We start from the raw sequence: 18,267 nt of genomic DNA on the forward strand, positions 1-18,267 counted from the left end.
ACTCTGTCTCAAAAAAAAAAAAAAAACAGATTTTAAAAATTAGGGCAAAATATAAAATACTTTACTCAGACATAAAAGTTTTCAGAAAAACCCAAATATATAATATAAATAAATGCCTCCCCAAATTAGTTTTGTATTTTATTGCAGAGTAAAAACTTTGTCTAAACTTAAATCACTAAATGGATAACATATATAGGTGTGTGTGTTGTAAAAGAATAAGAAAACATACCTCAAATTCTTTTCTAAGGCGTTCCTCACGTTGAGTGCTAAATTCAAGTTCACTTGTTTGTCGACGTAAAAGGTCAGAGCAATCCATATGTTCTGCTTCTAATTTTTCTACTTTCTTCTGCATATTTTGTACAGCACTATCTTGCTCCTGGAAAATGATTAATTTTTGCATCAGTAAAGTTTATATGCCATCAATGACTAAAAGTTACCATACAGAAGGCAGTGAGTCACTAAATCTTGGCTTCAAGCACAACAGGTTAATTTATACAAGCAAGCCAGATATCTTCCAGCAATGTTTCAGAATAAACATTTGTTTTAAAAGCACTACTGAAGTTTTACAATTTAAAAGGCTGATTAATACATATCATAATGAAAAATATGTATAGCATACTAAAATGTTCAATTGACCTCTAAGGGTCTTTACACCATGGTGTTGTTCAACTATCACATATATTTCCCCCCCTCATTAAAATTCTGAAGTATTTAGTTATTCAAATGTATACTGTTCCTTTGTATAATAAGGCATGATTAGCTGGAATGCCTAATAATGTTCACATGAGCTCATAGTACTTCAACTACATGCTTATAGCTCTTAAAATTCCATCTACTAGATGACTATGTATCATTTCCTCTTTAGTTTTCAAAAAGTTTTCATATCTTTACTATTCTATTGATAGACGAATAACTTCAGGTAGTATTCTACTAAAATCTCTCAATCTCCTTTTCCAACTCAACTCAGAAATAAGAGTTGAATTTTACTGGAAGTTCAAACACAAAGTTAACACGCATATCACAGGTATTCTCCATAGTAACTAACTGACTTCATCATTACATATTTTATGCAGGTATAAAGCACTCACAGATACTCTATAAATATATAAAATGTTGTATATCAATAAAGGAAAAAGAAATAATTTGCTGCTTCTTTATTAATTTACTGAGTTTCAGGTATTCTGTCAGAAACAAAAGAAAATAAAATCAGGTAATTAATAAATTACAGTATTTACAGAGGATTAAATTAGAAACTGTCTGGGCGGCGCCTGTGGCTCAAGGAGTAGGGCGCCGGTCCCATATGCCAGAGGTGGCAGGTTCAAACCCAGCCCCGGCCAAAAAAAAGAAATTGTCTAGTAAAAACAAGAATCCTCCACCAAAAAAAGATACTACATAGCAGTAAAAATGAATGAACCAGAGCTATTTCATTAACTTGAATAAATCTCAAAAGCATAAGTGAAAAATGAAAGTTGAACCAAGATGCATATTGTATGATACTACATATTTTTTTAAAAAAGAAAAAAATAAGCCGGGCGTGGTGGCTCACACCTGTAGTCCCAGCACTGTGGGAGGCCGAGGAGGGTGGATTGTCTGAGCTCAGAGGTTCGAGACCAGTATGAGCAGCGGTGAGCCAGAGTAAGACCCCGTCTGTACTAACAACATCAAAAACAGCCGGACGGTGTGGTGGGCGTCTGTAATCCCAGCTACTGGGGAGGCAATGGGAAAGAGCATCTCCAGAGGAAGAAGAAAATGAACAAAAAAAAAAAACAGTACTTCAAACAAAAAAGAATGAACAAGCAAGCTGAAATTAAGAAATATATATATGAGAATAATTCAATCAATATATACAGAGAGAAAATTAAATGTCAACTTCAGAATGATGATTATCTTTTAGGGATTAAGTAGTAGTAGGATGGAGAAGTGATTCAGAATAGTTAATCTTTAACAATATGACAATTTATTATATGTTTTTAATTTTGTTTTTTTTTTTTTTTTGGCCGGGGCTGGGTTTGAACCCGCCACCTCCGGCATATGGGACCGGCGCCCTACCCGCTGAGCCACAGGCGCCGCCCATGTTTTTAATTTTGAACCAAATATAACACACACTAACATCATCTAGGCAGTGAGTATTGGTTATATGAATGGTATTGGTGAGTTATATTGGGGTATTTATTATATAAATCCCTGGGGGTTGTATGTTCAAATACTGAAGTTCATGGTCTTATCAATATAATCCAAATGTGGTATGCACTGTTAACACACAAGAATTCCAAGGTCTACACCTCATGTAGTTGACATAAAGATTAAGTCATTAAGACATTAAGATTAAGTCAAATAAATTTAACTGTGGAATTTTGTCACAGAATTTATTTTCTAATCAAACCAAAAGCTGGATCCTTGTAGTGGAAAAGGGCAGAGGGGTTGTGCGCGCATCTATGAAAATCATATTAAGGATACTTGTAATTCAGGGAGTTTCCTCTTTCTTCCACTAGAGGGAGGTGTTGAACTTAAAATATTTTAAAATGAGGTTTGTTTTCAAACTGACATTAAATATCACAGAAAACCACATTGTGCTATTAGAAAATAAACTTGCTTTCTTTCCACATCTTCTGGAAACACAGACCAAAAACAATGATTCTTTATATATATATATTCATATGAACAATTCTCAGAATCCAAATTGCAACCAGAATATGGTTCCAATTCTGAAGAATTATAAAAAAGTATATTAGAAAAGCATCATAGCTAAAGTATTCCTCTTTTCTAGCTTATAAAATATATCAATATAGCTACCTCTGACCTTAATCTAGTCACAGTTATCCCATGAAAGAGCTGGAATATGTTCCTTGTCTCTAAATCTCCAAAGCCAGCGAGTTCTACGATTAAAAACGGGTTTGTTGCTAGAAAGTATAAACTGGTACTAACTTTGTATAATACCCATAATTATAAATCCAGAAACTTGCAACCAACCAATTATACTTACACAGCATAATCACTTTACCCGACTGCTCAAAGATAAAAACAAGAATACTAGTAAATGATTTTTAACTAGAGCCAAAATTTTTGAAAAAAATTAAATGTCCATCAATAAGGGATTGCTGAAATACAGTAGTCCCCTCTTATCCAGTTTCATTTTCCTTTCAGTTACTCTCAGCCAACCTTACTGCCAAAATGAGTGAGTATAGTACAACAAAGTATTTTGAGAAAGAGGGAGAAACCATGTTAACGTAATTTTTATTACAGTATATTGTTACAATTATTCTATGTTATTATTAGTTATTGTTGCTCTCTTACTGTGCCTAATAAATTAAAACTTTACCACAGATATGTTTGTATAGAAAAAAACTGTATATATAGGGTTTGGAACTATCTGCAGTTTCAGGCATCCACTGGGGGCCTTGGAACATATGGTCAGAGGTTAAGAGGGGACTACTATATTAGGAACATCGACATGACAGAATACCATGAAAATAATAAAGGAATAAGGAATGGATATCAAAAGAAGGATGCAAATTTTACTGAGGTATATAATTTAATTTATGTAAATGCATTAGCATATGTTTATATATCCTTAGATGTGGAGTGAAATTGAAAGGGAATAGGGAGCAAGACCTTTACTTTTTGCTCTTAAGTTTCACTGCATTAGGGGCATTTGTACAAAGAACAGAACATAGTAATTTTTTAAATTAAATATTAAGATACCTCGTGTTTGGATAAAACAAGCAGTACCAGTGCCAGAGTTGTTTTCTGTACCATTTGCTAAAGAAATATCACTAAACCGTTTTCCAGGAAACTACAAAGAAGTACTCCTTGCTGCCCTTCATCATTTGAGGCAAACTTCTTTAACACCTCCTTTTCACATAACTTCCTCCAGCCTGTTTCTAGATCTCAGTTGCACTTCCTGGATCAGTCTTTTGAAATGTTACCCTCCAGTCACTAATCAATAGGTTATCTTATTAAACGTGTACAACCTACTACTGCCTAAGCCACGTCTGATAAGTTCCTTTGCCACCTCCCCATTCTTCCTCCTCTCTCTTTAGCTCATGGTATTATTTTCAATCTATATTTCTTTTACCATAATAAACTCTCCCATGCCTTAATCACTAGATACACACATGAAAATTAGTCAGTGAATGAGAAAATAACTTTATTCTATGGTTAAGCTACAGAATTTAGGAAATGAAACAAATATGAAAAACATACATATTCATCCTCTAAATGCTTTCAATCCTTCTGATAAATTTTACATCAAAATGAACTGGGAGTGCTCGCTTCGGCAGCACATATACTAAAATTGGAACGATACAGAGAAGATTAGCATGGCCCCTGCGCAAGGATGACACGCAAATTCGTGAAGCGTTCCATATTTTTGTATATGTGAAACTTGGTAAACGGTCTGTGAAGCCAGTGAATGATGCCCCATGAATATATCAATGTACACAGCTATGATTTAATAAAAAAATAAATAAATAAATAAAAATAAAAATAAATAAATAAATAAATAAACAAATTGTACCCCATAAATGCATTAATGTACACAGCTATGATTTAATAAATAAAAAAAAGCACAAAAAAATGAACTGGGAAAAACTGACAAAAGAAGGGGTTGATGGCTTAAAAACAAAGATTCACCACTGCCCATCCCATATTATCTATAGTAGAACAGCTTGTAGGCAAATAAGCATCTTCAAAGTTCACAATGCAAATCCAAGAACAAAAATAAATAAATAAAAAATAATTTTTAATGAAAATTTTAAAGAGATCAAAATAAAATAATGCTATGTATTTTCAAAATCAGTATACTTTGTTATAAAACTACTTCAGCTTTGATTTGTTTTGAAATTTCAAGTAACACTAAAGACAAACAAAATTTTTATGTTTTATCACAGGAGTGTGAGTTTTTAAAAAATGAGAAACTCTATCTTAAAATAAGGTAACTTCTGAGGTAACTTCAGTAAGAATTCACATTAATATTCCAGAAAAAGATTATCTATTTAATACTTCAACTCCTGAGAAACAAAAAGACCATGGCATAAAGTTGAGATTTCCTTTTTATAGTGAGTCTGAATTCTAAAGCCCAGATGAGAGAAATAGTATGCCACCTTTGTCTGTTAAAGATGAGGTTACACTAAGAAGGGTTTTTTTAAGAAACTGAAATCCCTTAGAAAGCTACACAAAGAGAACACTATATGATACTAACACCTAATTACAGGGTGAAAAACTAGGCCTGTCAACCCAATAGAGAGAGGAGGGTTTTACTCTATCCCTCAAGTTGTTTTAAAAAGCCCTTTTAATATAAAGTCAAGTAATAGTTTTTTAAGGTTGATTCATAAAGAACAAGCAATTTTAACTTAAGCAATTTCAATAAAAAGGACAATAAATTGAGAAACAGAGCTCTGAACACTCCAGTTACAAAATACAAATAAAAAATAGCTTATAAAAGCGCCAAAGCAAGATATTGTTGCTAGTAACTAGGAAGTATATTTCCCTATTCCCCACACATCATAATTAAATACTGATACAGAATTTTAAATTCTTTTAGTACTTGATAATATAAAGTTTGGTATAACCACATAAGGAAGGGTCTGACAAATTTGTGAACTCATCCTAGAAAAGGTGCTTTGTACCTCATTGTTGAATATCACTACAGTCACCTTTGAAGTACTCTCCTTGGGAAGCTAAGCACTGATACCAGCACCTAGTCCATCCTTCAAATCAATTTTGGAACTCCTTCTCTGGAATGACCATCAGAGCTGTTGTATGAGGTCTGACAATTAAGTTCACAAACTTGCCACTATGCGCTTATCTGGGCAGCACTGTACAAACAACTCAGTAAGGTTTCACAACCTTGGTATATCAGTGTCTCACAGCTGTGTTAGTGTTGACATGTGGTGGTATCTTACTAAGTGGCATTCATTACTGTTGTTGAGTGTTTTTGTGTGCCATATGATGACAACTCTCATGGTCATTCCAGAAAAAGTCCCAAAATTACTTTGAAAGGTGGACTAGGTGCTGGTGTCAGTGCATAGCTTCCCAAAGGGAGTACTTAAAAGGTGACTACAGTGATATTCAGCAATGAGATATATCACACTTTTTCTAGTATAAGTTCACAAACTTAACTGTCTAACCCCATATGTTTCGTATGGGATTAATAGGATTAACCAGGTAACTAGACCAAAATTACATTATCAACACATTTAAATACAGATCTCTGAATCATATTTTGTAAGTTTAGGCCTCTGACTAGTAGATTTCTGAATGTTTAAAAATAAAGGGGTTATTTTCATTTATTTAAATTGCTAGTTTGTTCCAGGTAGCCTTTAAGACAGTAATCAACAACATCTCAAGTAACATCTGTTGTAAAAACCTCCTTAGTCTCCCAGGTAATCAATTTCTCTTTTATTGTCCTTAAGTATTTTGTTCAAAATTTTATTACATTATAACACATTTTCACTTTACATGTCTCTCTATAGTGAAAGATCTTCCAGGGCAGAAACCATATCTTAATCAGTTTTATATCCTCAATATTGACAGCCATAACTTAGTAAGTACTTAGGGAATAAATGAACAAATTAGCTATATAAATTACAAATAGATTCAGAATGAAGTCTGAAGAGTGATTATATAACAGAGTCTACAGAGGCTACCTTGAGGCTCCTACTCTCTGCATATTTGGGGACAGTTTCTGTCTTATAAAGTTGTTTCTGATACAAGGTTACTCCAAAATGTATTTCAAATGGTAATTTTTCATTCTTGTGAAGAAGGTATTCTTTGACACCTATATAACATGTATTTCAATTTGTTATTTTGTGTTAAAAAAATTACACAGGATAAATTTTGTTACCACAAAATAAATAATGGAAAAAGTAATGGAAATTTACTTGAAATTTTTAGTTGGTTAGTGTGTTTTTTTCCTTAAAGGCAATTAACTGCTCACAAATTTCCTTTAAAATACTTATATAAGTATAAATATATACTTATAATATATTATTATAAGTATATAATAATACTTAACAATAATAAAATTAACAGTTTGAATTTTTCTAACCTCTCCTTCAAAATAAATACATATAATCTCCTACAAAAGAGAGAATCTAGAGACCTGTAGTCTTTTACCACATTAATCACTCTATATATAATTTGAGTAAGTCAGTAACTTCCAAATCTCCATCTGCTCGTTTATAAAGAGGATTAGATATAATCAGTCATTTTCATACTGGATCATTAGAAGCCTTAGGGATTTTGTATGTTGGATAAGGTAGAGGAATAGAGGATAATTAATAATTCGCATTTCTTTTTAAAAAGTGATTCAAAATCACTGCAATCGTTTCTCAGACTTTTCGCCAAGATCAATTGTGATAAAAATCACTGCACTATACAATTTGTAATAAAATCCTATTATTTTATTTCTTAATCCCCTTAAAAACAGCTATTAGTCTTACATTTTAAATTGTAAAAATAAAATATCAAATATACATGTATGTCCTTCTCAAAAAATCACATAACATCTACAAAAGAAGTCACCCAACACTAATGGTACCTACTAGTAACAGCTGCTCCATAGTTGTGTCCCTACAAATAAAACATGGCCTTTCAGAGATCAAAGAACAGAAACTATTTCCCCTTGAGTGAGCTAGTCAATTATCCTACTAATATAAATTTGAAATCATAAGCATTAAAAAGACATATTTAAGGAACTGAATTCTTATTTTTTAAATACCTGTACTATAAATTGTAACGCTCTTCTTTCTGCTTCCCATTGTTCTGCTTGTAATCTAAATTCCTCCAATGCTGTCTCCCTGACATGAGACTCCACTTCATTCTTCTCTTGTTGATGTTTTTCCAACGCTTCCTTTATATATATGAATAAAATCTTGCTTTACTATTGGATCACTCTTCCTTCATCCCCATCTTAAATGTACAAAGATGATCTCCTTACCTATGAACTGCTAAAACTTATCATAATTCATGCTAAAATTATTAATAAAATTATGATTTGCAACATCACAATGTAGACATGAATAAGAAGCTATGGTTACCAATTTAAGTAATATTTTATACATACATGTATATGTAGGCACACTGTGACTCAATTTTTCTGAAAAATTTAATTTCAGATGTTTGAACAAAATATCAATACATGACAGGCAAAAAACAAAGTAGATTCTATTTAATAAGAAAACTTCCATTTATGAACAAAGTTCTTAAATTATCCATGATAATTTAAAGTAAATATGACACAGAACAGTATATTTCCAAAAAGGGAGAAGGAAAGAGTTTTATGCAACAAATCAGGGTAAGGAAACCCTATAATGTTAAATATTTAATAAGCAAAAACAAACAAAAATAAAAACACTTAAGTCTGGACTATAACTAATTTCTAGTTCTATATTTTTAAAATAATATATTGGAAATATGCTTTTTATTTTTGGTTTCCTAAGTATTTACAAGATTTAATTTAGTTCAAAATCTTAAAAATACAAAATGTGAGTTTCCTGAGAAGCCAAATTTACACCATAAGGTATAAAATTAAGTCCCTGTTAACACCAGGAGAAAAATTCCATGGTTTATATGAGAAAGAAAGCCTCCCATATCCATATATGGTAGCATGGATCTGTATAATAAACATTATCCTCATAATTTTCACTAATAGAAAGCCATCATGAAGAGCTCTGAGGATTTTTTTCCTCTAAGGGCTAAACAGTGACTCCTAATCAACCCCAAACTCCCCCAAACTCTCTGTGCAGATCAATTCCAAGCCAAATCAAAGCAGAGTTCTCGGGTTGGCACCTGTAGCTCAAGAGGCTAAGGTGCCAGTCACATACACCAGACCTAACAGGTTCAAATCCAGCCAGGCCTGCCAAACAAAGACAACTACAACCAAAAAATAGCCGGGTGCTGTGGCAGGCGCTTGTAGTTCCAGCTAATTGAGAGGCTGAGGCAAGAGAATCACTTAAGCCCAGGACTTGAAGGTTGCTGTAAGCTGTGATGCCACAGCACTCTACCCAGGGCAACAGCTTGATGATCTGTTTCAAAAAAAAAAAAAAAGCAAAGTTTTCCTAAGTAGGTAATAAAGATTATATCAAGATTTTATATCTTGCTTCTGACTCATGGAGCAACAGAGCAAGCCACACTCAAGCTGCCAGCAGACCTTGCTATCTAGTTGCTTGAGACCTTTGAACTCTCCACTTGAGACTTGGTACTGACTGGGATAATTGATTTCGAACTCTTGACCTGGGCCAATCAACCGAGGACCATCCAAGGTGGTACCCTGGTTCTATTGTTGTGAGAAGGTTTGATTTTCCTTTTCCAGTTGTTGGCTGTGAGGGGAGGGGTATCTTAGTTGCTTGTATTTCTCCACAGCTAAGACTTCAACCCAGAGTTACTGATTCACTAGGATTGGACAGAGACCAACTGAATTCAAGACAGTCACCTAGCTCCACCACACCAAGCAGGTCCCAGTGTTTCAGGCTGTAGTACTGTACAGGTGCTTTGCAAAGCTGTAGGGGAAAAACTTCAGTCACCAGACCCAGCTCTTGAGCAAAGGGCTGGTTAATCACTACTCCAGGAGCCCCCAATCCAATTTCACCTTATCTGCTTATCTAGCCAAACGGTGAAAAATAACCATGGGACAAAATCAGCAGAAATGCTCTGGCAACATGAATAATCAGAGTAGATCAACTCCCCCAAGGAATGACAAGGCAGACACACCAGAAGATTCCCATTTATAAACAAATGGCTGAGATGTCAGAAATCGAGTTTAGAATTTGGATGGCAAATAAGATTAACAAAATGAAAGTAAAGTTGGAATTAGAAATTCTAATAATAATTCAAAAGTTGTCTCAAGAATTCAATGAATTCAAAGACAAAATCACCAAAGATTTTGACACATTAAGAAAAGAATTTGCAGCCCTCCAAGATACGAGAAATGCAGTAGAATCCCTCAGTAAGAAAATGAAGCAGGCATAAGAAAGAATTTCTGACATTAAAGTCAAAGCTTTTGAACGCTCCCAAATGCTCAAAGAATATGGAGAGCAAATGCTCAAAGAAATGGAGAGCAAAAATGGATCATTCTCTCAGAGAGTTGTGGCATAATTAAAAAAAAAACTAATATTTGCCTTATAGGAATTCCTGAAGGCGATGAGGTTTCTTTGAAAGGCCCAGATGCTCTACTCCAAGAGATAATTGAGAACTTCCCAAACACGGCAAGAGATTTTGAAATTCAGATAGGAGACAGTTCAGAACCCCAGCATGACTCAATCCAAATAAAGTATCTCCCAGACACATTTTAATTAAGTTCACCAAAGTTAATATGAAGGAGAAAATTCTGAAAGCAGCCAGACATAAGAAAACCATAACCTACAAGGGGAAGAATATTAGAATGACTGCAGATCTCTCTGCTGAAACTTTTCAAGCTAGAAGAGGATGGTTCATCGACCTTTAACCTCCTAAAACAAAATAACTTTCAACTCAGAATCCTGTATCCAGCTAAACTGAGATATATTTATAGTGCAGAAATTAAATATTCTAATGACATCCACATGTTGAAGAAATTTGAAATAACTAAACCAGCTCTCCAGGATATTCTCAGACCTACCCTCCACAATGACAAGCACAATGCTCTACAACCAAAGTAAACTCACTCAGAAACTTTTGATCAAATTCCAGCTTCCACAGTGATGAAAGGATTAAATAGGTCCACTGGAGTTTTGAAAAAATCGATACCTAAAATACTACCAGGCTTATCAATACTCTCAATTAATGTGAATGGTTTAAATTATCCTCTAAAGAGGCACAAGTTGGCTGACTGGATACAAAAACTTAGGTCAGATATCTGCTGCATACAAGAATCTCACCTTACCTTAAACAATAAATATAGACTCAGGATGAAGGGATGGTCATCTATATTTCAGGCAAATGGAAATCAGAAAAAAGCAGGTGTTGCAATTTTATTCACAGATACAATAGGCTTTCAACCAAAAAAAGTAAGGAAAGATAAGGATGGTCACTTCATATTTGTTAAGGATAACACTCAACATGATGAAATTTCAATTAACATTTATGCACCCAATCAGAATGTGCCTCAATTTATGAGAGAGACTCTAAACAGACATGAGCAACTTGATTTCTTCCAGCACCTTAACAGTCGGAGATTTTAACACCCCTTTGGCCGTGTTGGATACATCCTCCAATAAGAAACTAAGCAAAGAAATTTTAGACTGAAACTTAACCATTCAACAATTGGATATAACAGACATCTACAGAACATTTCATCCTAACAAAACTGAATACACATTCTTCTCATCAGCTCATGGAACATCCTCCAAAATTGATCACATCTTAGATCACAAGTATAACCTCAAATTTAAAAGAACAGAAATTATTCCTTGCATCTTCTAAGACCATCATACCCAAAATATTACCAGGCTTCACAATACTCTCAATTAATGTGAATGGCATAAATTAATTAATTCCTCAGTAACAACATGAATCTTCATACTCATACAAAAACATGGAAACCAAATAATCTCATGCTGAACAATAGCTGGGTCATAGGTAAGATTAAGAAAGAAATTACCAAATTTTTGGAACAAAATGATAACGAAGACACGAATTACCAGACCTTCTGGGACACCGCAAAAGCAGTCGTAAGAGGAAAAGTTATACCATTGCAAGCCTTCCTCAAGGGAACAGAAAGAGAAGAAGTTAACAACTTAATGGGACATCTCAAGCAACTGGAAAAGGAGGAACATTCCAATCCCAAACCGAGCAGAAGAAAAGGAATAACCACAGTTAGAGCAGAATTAAATGAAATTGAAAACAACAGAATTATACAACAGATCGATAAATCAAAAAGTTGGTTTTTTGAAAAGGTCAATAAAATAGATAAACCTTTAGCTAACCTAGCCAGAAATGAAAAATTAAAATCCTAATTTAAGCAATCAGAAATGGCAAAGACAAAATAACAACAGATTCCTCAGAAATACAAAAAACCCTTAATGAATATTATAAGAAACTCTATTCTCAGAAATACAAAAATCTGAAGGAAACAGACCAACACTTGGAAGCATGCCACCTACCTACCCTGTTCCCCTGAAAATAAGACAGTGTCTTATTTTAAGGTGTGCTCCCAAAGATGCGCTAGGTCTTATTTTCAGGGGATGTCTTATCTTTCCTGTAAGTAGGTCTTATTTTCGGAGGATGTCTTATTTTCAGGGAAACGGGGTAGTCTTAGGCAGAATGAAGTGGAAATGTAGAACAGGCCTATATCAAGTTCTGAAATAGCATCAACTATACAAAATCTCCCTAAAAAGAAAAGTCCAGGACCAGATGGCTTCACATCAGAATTCTACCAAACCTTTAAAGAGGAACTAGTACCTATATTATTTATAGAAAATGAAGAATATATACAAAAAGAAGGAATACTTCCCAAAACATTCTATGAAGCAAACATCACCTAGATCCCCAAACCAGGAAAAGAGCCAACAAGAAAAGAAAATTATAGACCAATATCTCTAATGAATATTGATGAAAAAATATTCAACAAGATCCTAGCAAACACAATACAGCAACACATGAAACAAATTATACACCATGACCAAGTGGGATTTATCCCAGTGTCTCAAGGCTGGTTCAATACACATAGATCTGTAAATATAATTCATCACATAAACAAAATGAAAAACAAAAACCATATGATTCTCTCAATTGATACAGAAAAAGCTTTTGATAATATCCAGCATCCTTTCCTGATCAGAACACTTAGGAAAATAGGTATAGAAGGGACATTTCTTAAACTAATAGAGGTCGTCTACTGCAAACCCACAGCCAATATTGTATTGAATGGAGTTAAATTGAAATCATTTCCACTCAAATCAGGAACCAGGCAAGGTTGCCCACTGTCTCCTATTGCTTCACTCTGTTGCCCTGGGTAGAGTGCTGTGGAATCATATAGCTCATCACAACTTCAAACTCTTGGCTCAAGCAATCCTCTTGCCTTAGCCTCTAGCACAGCTAGGACTACAGGCACCCAACATGATGTCTGGCTAATTTTTTTCTATTTTTGGAGGTCTCACTTTTGCTCAGGCTAGTCTGGAACTCCTGAGCTTAGGCCATCCACCCACCTAAGGTTCCCAGAGTGCTATAAAATTACATTTTAGTAAAAATACATTTCCAGAATTCAGAAAAGCCATTTACACCAATGGTAAATGTAGAATACTTTTATCAAATATTATTTATTTATTAGAAATGGTGTATCTCTATGTTGTCCAAGCTGGAATGCAGTAGCTATTCATAGGTGAAATCAGTGTACTGCAGCCTGGAACTCCTGGGCTCAAGCAATCTTCCCACCTCAGCCTCTTGAGTTCTGGGACTACAGGTGCCAGTCACCATACCCAGCTTTATAATATATATTATTAACTACTGTATTTTTTAAAATGGCAAATATAGACAATTTTAAATCTACCTTTAAGTCTCTGGCAACTTCAACCTTAAACCACACTTTTACTTTAGGGAAGAAAAAAGGAAGAAAAAATGGGAGAATAGATAGATCACAATAATTTTAGTAAAACTTAAATATTTTACACATCATAAGTCTATATAGAGCATGCCCTACATAATGAAGCTTACATAAAATATAGAAATATTTTTCTATATTTTTTGTATATTCAGACCAAAATCTAGGGCCCACATTTATAAAATTCCACCTTTTCATGCTGCCAGACCAAAAGGGCTATAGATTCTTACCTTCTTGCTATATACTTATATAAGTGTTTTATTGTTTTCTTAAACATTTTGGATCAGAGATCTCAAATTGTTTTTAACACAAAAGCCATTATACATATGAATATATTTCTGAAACATATTTAAAAAGAGACCAGCAAAAATGCTCCTAAATATGAAAGGGAGGGGGTAAGGAGAAGGAAACTTAAGAATAACTTCAAATAATGTACAAAACATCTCAGTGAATATTATATATAGAAAAAGTCCCTTATAAAAAATATTTTACCTGTAGAGTTTTCTCCAGTTTGTTTTTTTCTTTCACAAGTAAATCGTAGTCTCGATTGCAATTTTGAATGATATTGTCTCTTTCCTCCAAATCATGTTCAAATCTTCTGCATTCTTCTTTCCATTTCTGCTGGGAAGTCTGAAATGCTTTCTCAATTTCATTTGCCCTTCCTTGAAGTTCTGAATTCTGAGCTATTAAAAATATATTTATAATCATAAGTCAAATACCTAAAAACCAAAAATTTTAGGCATTGCAGTTAATACCACTTACAATGTAATCTTAGGAAAAACATTTAAACTTTTCCTCCAGGAAACATTTAAAAATCTCAGTCCTTGGGCGGCGCCTGTGGCTCAAAGGAGTAGGGCGCTGGCCCTATACACCACAGGTGGCAGGTTCAAACCCAGCCCCATCCAAAAAACTGCAAAGAAAAAAATCTCAGTCCTTGAACAAATCTATTCTGTAATTTCTCAATCTCGTCTTCCTCTTCAGACATAGGTGATTTTGCTCTGAAATAGTGATAACATATTTCTGAAAGCATACCCAAGTTTAGGTACACCTCCAAAATCAACTGCAATCTAATGTTTTTTCTTATTCAAAAAAAAAAAATCAAACTTAAAAAAAAAAAAGACTGCAATACATAGGGCAACTTTTTTAAAAGACTCACTAGATGACAAATTTTAATATTTGACTTTTGTTAATAAACACGTTGTGACACTTTACACATGAGACTGTCACAAAGTTGAGGCTGGGAACCACTGTTTCAACCCTTTTATCTACTTACTACCCAGCTTAGGCACTGTTTTTCCCTCACGTTATTACCCTCTCAACACAGCATCTGTTGAGTTTCTGCAGTTCTGTTACTGCATATAGAACAGAATTAAGAAAAGGCTTCCAGATCTTGCTTCATCACCTGCCACCTGATTAAACCTCTCTGACTCCCTGACCCTCGATGGGAATAAAAATGCTTCCTAGTTAAGTCATTGTGGTGATAAAATAAGGACATATGTACAAACACACTTCTTAAAAAATATCAGTTATATTATCAGTATTATTTCTAAATTATATTTGTGTTTTGAATGTATCATATACCAAAAAATTTCAAAGTTCAAAGGTATAGAAGATATAACACATAGATGAAAAAAGTCTCCCTCCCATTCAGCTGCCATCTCCAGAAAATATTGTTACATGATCTAACATCCAGTATTACTAGAATGAAGTTTGAGGCCATTTAGATTCCTGACCCTTTTTTAGCCATTTGGCTTATTTTTCTTTTCTCTTTGAAAGCCTTTGAATCTTCTCTTTGTATTTATTTATTTATTTATTTATTTATTTTTGGAAACTGCATAATGCTATGACTTCACTTCTTTCCATAGTGATGAATATTCAGTAGACTCTTCCCATTGGGCAGCTCCTATACTTCAGTTCTGATACTTCATATCTCAAATAATTTCACTGGTGATTTACCTCACTTTGTTTTCTCTCAGACCTTTTTTTCTCACTATTTCCTATTACTCATATTGGTCCTCAAGTTTTCTTGTTTCTTCTCTTCTATTTTTTCACCTCTCCCCTTTTTAATCTAATGTCTGGGAAATCTGTTCCATCTTCATCTTCCAGTGCTTCCTTAACATTTTTCATTTCTGCTTCCTTATTTTTTTTATTGGTGGGGAATCATTAAGGGTACAAAGAACCAGATTACACTGCTTGCATTTGTTAGGCAACATCCCTCTTATAATTGTGTCCCACCCCCAGGAGGTGTGTCACATACTGTGATCCTTTCCACCTCCCTCCTCCTTCCCTCTTTCTATTCCCTACCATGTAACTGGCATCAATTGTCCTCATATCAGAATTGAGAACACTGGATTCCTGCTTCTTCATTCTTGCAATGATTTACTAAAAAGAATGTGCTTCAGCTCCATCCAGGTTAATACTAAAGATGTTAAGTCATCATCTTTTTTAGTGGCTGAATAGTACTCCATGGTATACATATACCATAGCTTGTTAAACCATTCCTGGATTGGTGGCATTTATGTTGTTTACACAATTTGGCAATTGAAAATTGAGCTGCAATAAATAGTCTAATGCAAAGGTCCTTATGATAAAATTATGTTTTTTCTTCTGGGTAGATGCCCAGTAATGAGACTGCAGGATCTAATGGGAGGTATAGTTTGTGTTCTTTGAGGATTCTCCATATTTTTTAACTTCTAAGAGCTTTCTTCTTTTACAACATCTGGTTCTTGCCTCATAGATGAAACATATTCTCTGTCAGCTCCAAGAAAATTAATGCTACTTATTTATTAAATTGTCTTCTTCCTGCAGAGTTTCTCTCTTCAAAGGTGACTGTGTTTTCCTCTCCATTTTAGAGGCTTTCCTCAAATATGTGGTAATTTTTGATTGTCTACTCTCAATCAAAAGTAAGTAACTTGGCCAGGCAGTTTCTCAGACCTGTAACCCTAGCACTCTGAGAGGCCAAGGTAGATGAATCTCTTGGGCTCAGGCATTTGAGACCAGTCTGAGCAAGCACAAGACCCTGTCTCTAAAAATAACTAACTGTTGAGGAGGATGTTGTAATACCAGCCACTCAGGAGGCTGAGGCAAGAGAATCATTTAAACCCAAGAGTTTGAGGTTGCTGTGAACTGTGATGCCACAGCACTCTACCGAGGGCAATAAAGTGACACTGCTTAAAAAAAAAAAAAGTGAGGAACTATTAAGTTAATTTTGTTTATACAGTAGTATACCCAACACTTAGATTCTGAGTTTGAGGGTGGAGGTTGACAACTATGATCTTCACTGGAGGAGGATCTGGCTAGGTAATTCATTGGGAAACCTCCAACATCAGTATCATTAAGTTTGTCCTCTTATCTTGGTCTATAGAAGACCTCCAAGTTCCCACATTGAGTGTAGAAATCTGGGTGATAGGCTCTGCACCCATAGCTCAGTGAGAAGAGTGATAGCCATATACTCCGAGTCTGACAGGTTTGAGCCTGGCCCAGGCCTGCTAAACAACTATGACAACTGCATCCAAAAAAATTACCTGGGTGTTGTGGCAGGCACCTTTAGTCCCAGCTACTTGGGAGACTGAGGCAAGAGAATTGCTTAAGCCCAAGAGTCTCAGGTTGCTGTGAGCTATGACACCTTGACACTCTACCCAGGGTGACATAGTGAGACTCTGCCTCAAAAAAAAAAAAAAAAAAAAAAGAAAAGAAAAGAAAGAAATCTGGGTGATAGTTTTGGGGAAACAGAAAAAAAAAGAAAACTGGAAAAAATGGTTCCTCAGTAGTCAGCATTGAGCATACTATCTTTCTGTTTTTCACAGTTGAAAGAACCACTATTTCACCTTCTCTAGAGATTAAACATCTTGATTTCCACTATGAAGTGTGAGCAACCTCAGAGAATCATGTTCTTGGGAAGATCTAAGGACCCATTCGCCTCTCAAACAGCTTTCATCTAACCCTCCTCATTTTACCCCCAAAAGTTGTTACTCCCATTCTAAATTTCAAAAGCATCTGGTGTTTCCAGTTTATAAGACTTCTGGTGGGTGGAGCAAGATGGCAGCCTAGTAACAGCTTCCCTGCAACTGGGCACGGTGAATCTGGAGAGGTAAGACTCCAGGCATCTCTGGCTTGTGGGATTTGTCTATAATCATCCCTTCGAGGATACAGGGAGTCAGCAAGGGACATCTGGACCCCAAGAGGAGGACAAAAACAGTGGAGAACTGGCAAGTGGTTGCGTGTGTCCGATAGACCTAATCCCACCAGCAGCCATAAGTACAAGCAGCAGTGAGACTGCAAACCAGACAAGCCTTACCTGTGAACTGTTTTGGTGTTTTTGGACTTGGCACTCAGTTGAACTGCCTTTGGGGAGAGCTTGAGCAGGAGTGCAGAGAACGTTGGGCATTATCTAGGGCCCCAGACTGAGCCGCTGAGCCAGGCGGAGCTAATAGTGTTCGGTATGGGCCGCAGGGAGCCACAAGGATCAGGTGGGAGCTAGTAACCTAGTGACTGAGCAGCCTAAAGGAGGGAACTGAGCTGCCCTACAGCCTTAACCCTCAGGGGCAGAGTGAGACCGGTTTTGGCACCTTGGAGCCTCGAGCTGTTACCCTGGGTTGAGTGCCGTGGCATCACAGCTCCATACCAACCTCAAACTCCTGGGTTTGGCAACACCCGGAACTCCATAACAGCTGCACTGCAACCCCCAACCCATGACCTGCGCCTGCTGGACCTCCGCATGCCCTGACCAGGAACTACAGAAGCTACACAAC

General features: G+C 35.4%; 1 protein-coding gene and 1 non-coding gene across 2 annotated transcripts in view; one reads left to right on the forward strand and one right to left on the reverse strand.

The window, feature by feature from the left end:
- CCDC171 (coiled-coil domain containing 171) overlaps positions 1-18,267 on the reverse strand; it is a 473,803-nt gene that overhangs the window by 419,144 nt on the left and 36,392 nt on the right. The window contains exons 5-7 of the mRNA XM_053574177.1: positions 14,009-14,199; positions 7,721-7,852; positions 230-376 (exon numbers count right to left, since the gene is read on the reverse strand). Of these exons, the coding sequence (XP_053430152.1) occupies positions 230-376; positions 7,721-7,852; positions 14,009-14,199 (470 nt within the window). The remainder of the gene's footprint in view (positions 1-229; positions 377-7,720; positions 7,853-14,008; positions 14,200-18,267) is intronic.
- On the forward strand, positions 4,265-4,371 carry LOC128579950 (U6 spliceosomal RNA). Its single transcript, XR_008378318.1, has one exon. It is a non-coding gene; the product is annotated as a U6 spliceosomal RNA (small nuclear RNA).

The sequence above is a fragment of the Nycticebus coucang genome, chromosome 2 (genome assembly GCF_027406575.1).
Source record: "Nycticebus coucang isolate mNycCou1 chromosome 2, mNycCou1.pri, whole genome shotgun sequence".
In the NCBI taxonomy this organism is placed as follows: domain Eukaryota; kingdom Metazoa; phylum Chordata; class Mammalia; order Primates; family Lorisidae; genus Nycticebus; species Nycticebus coucang.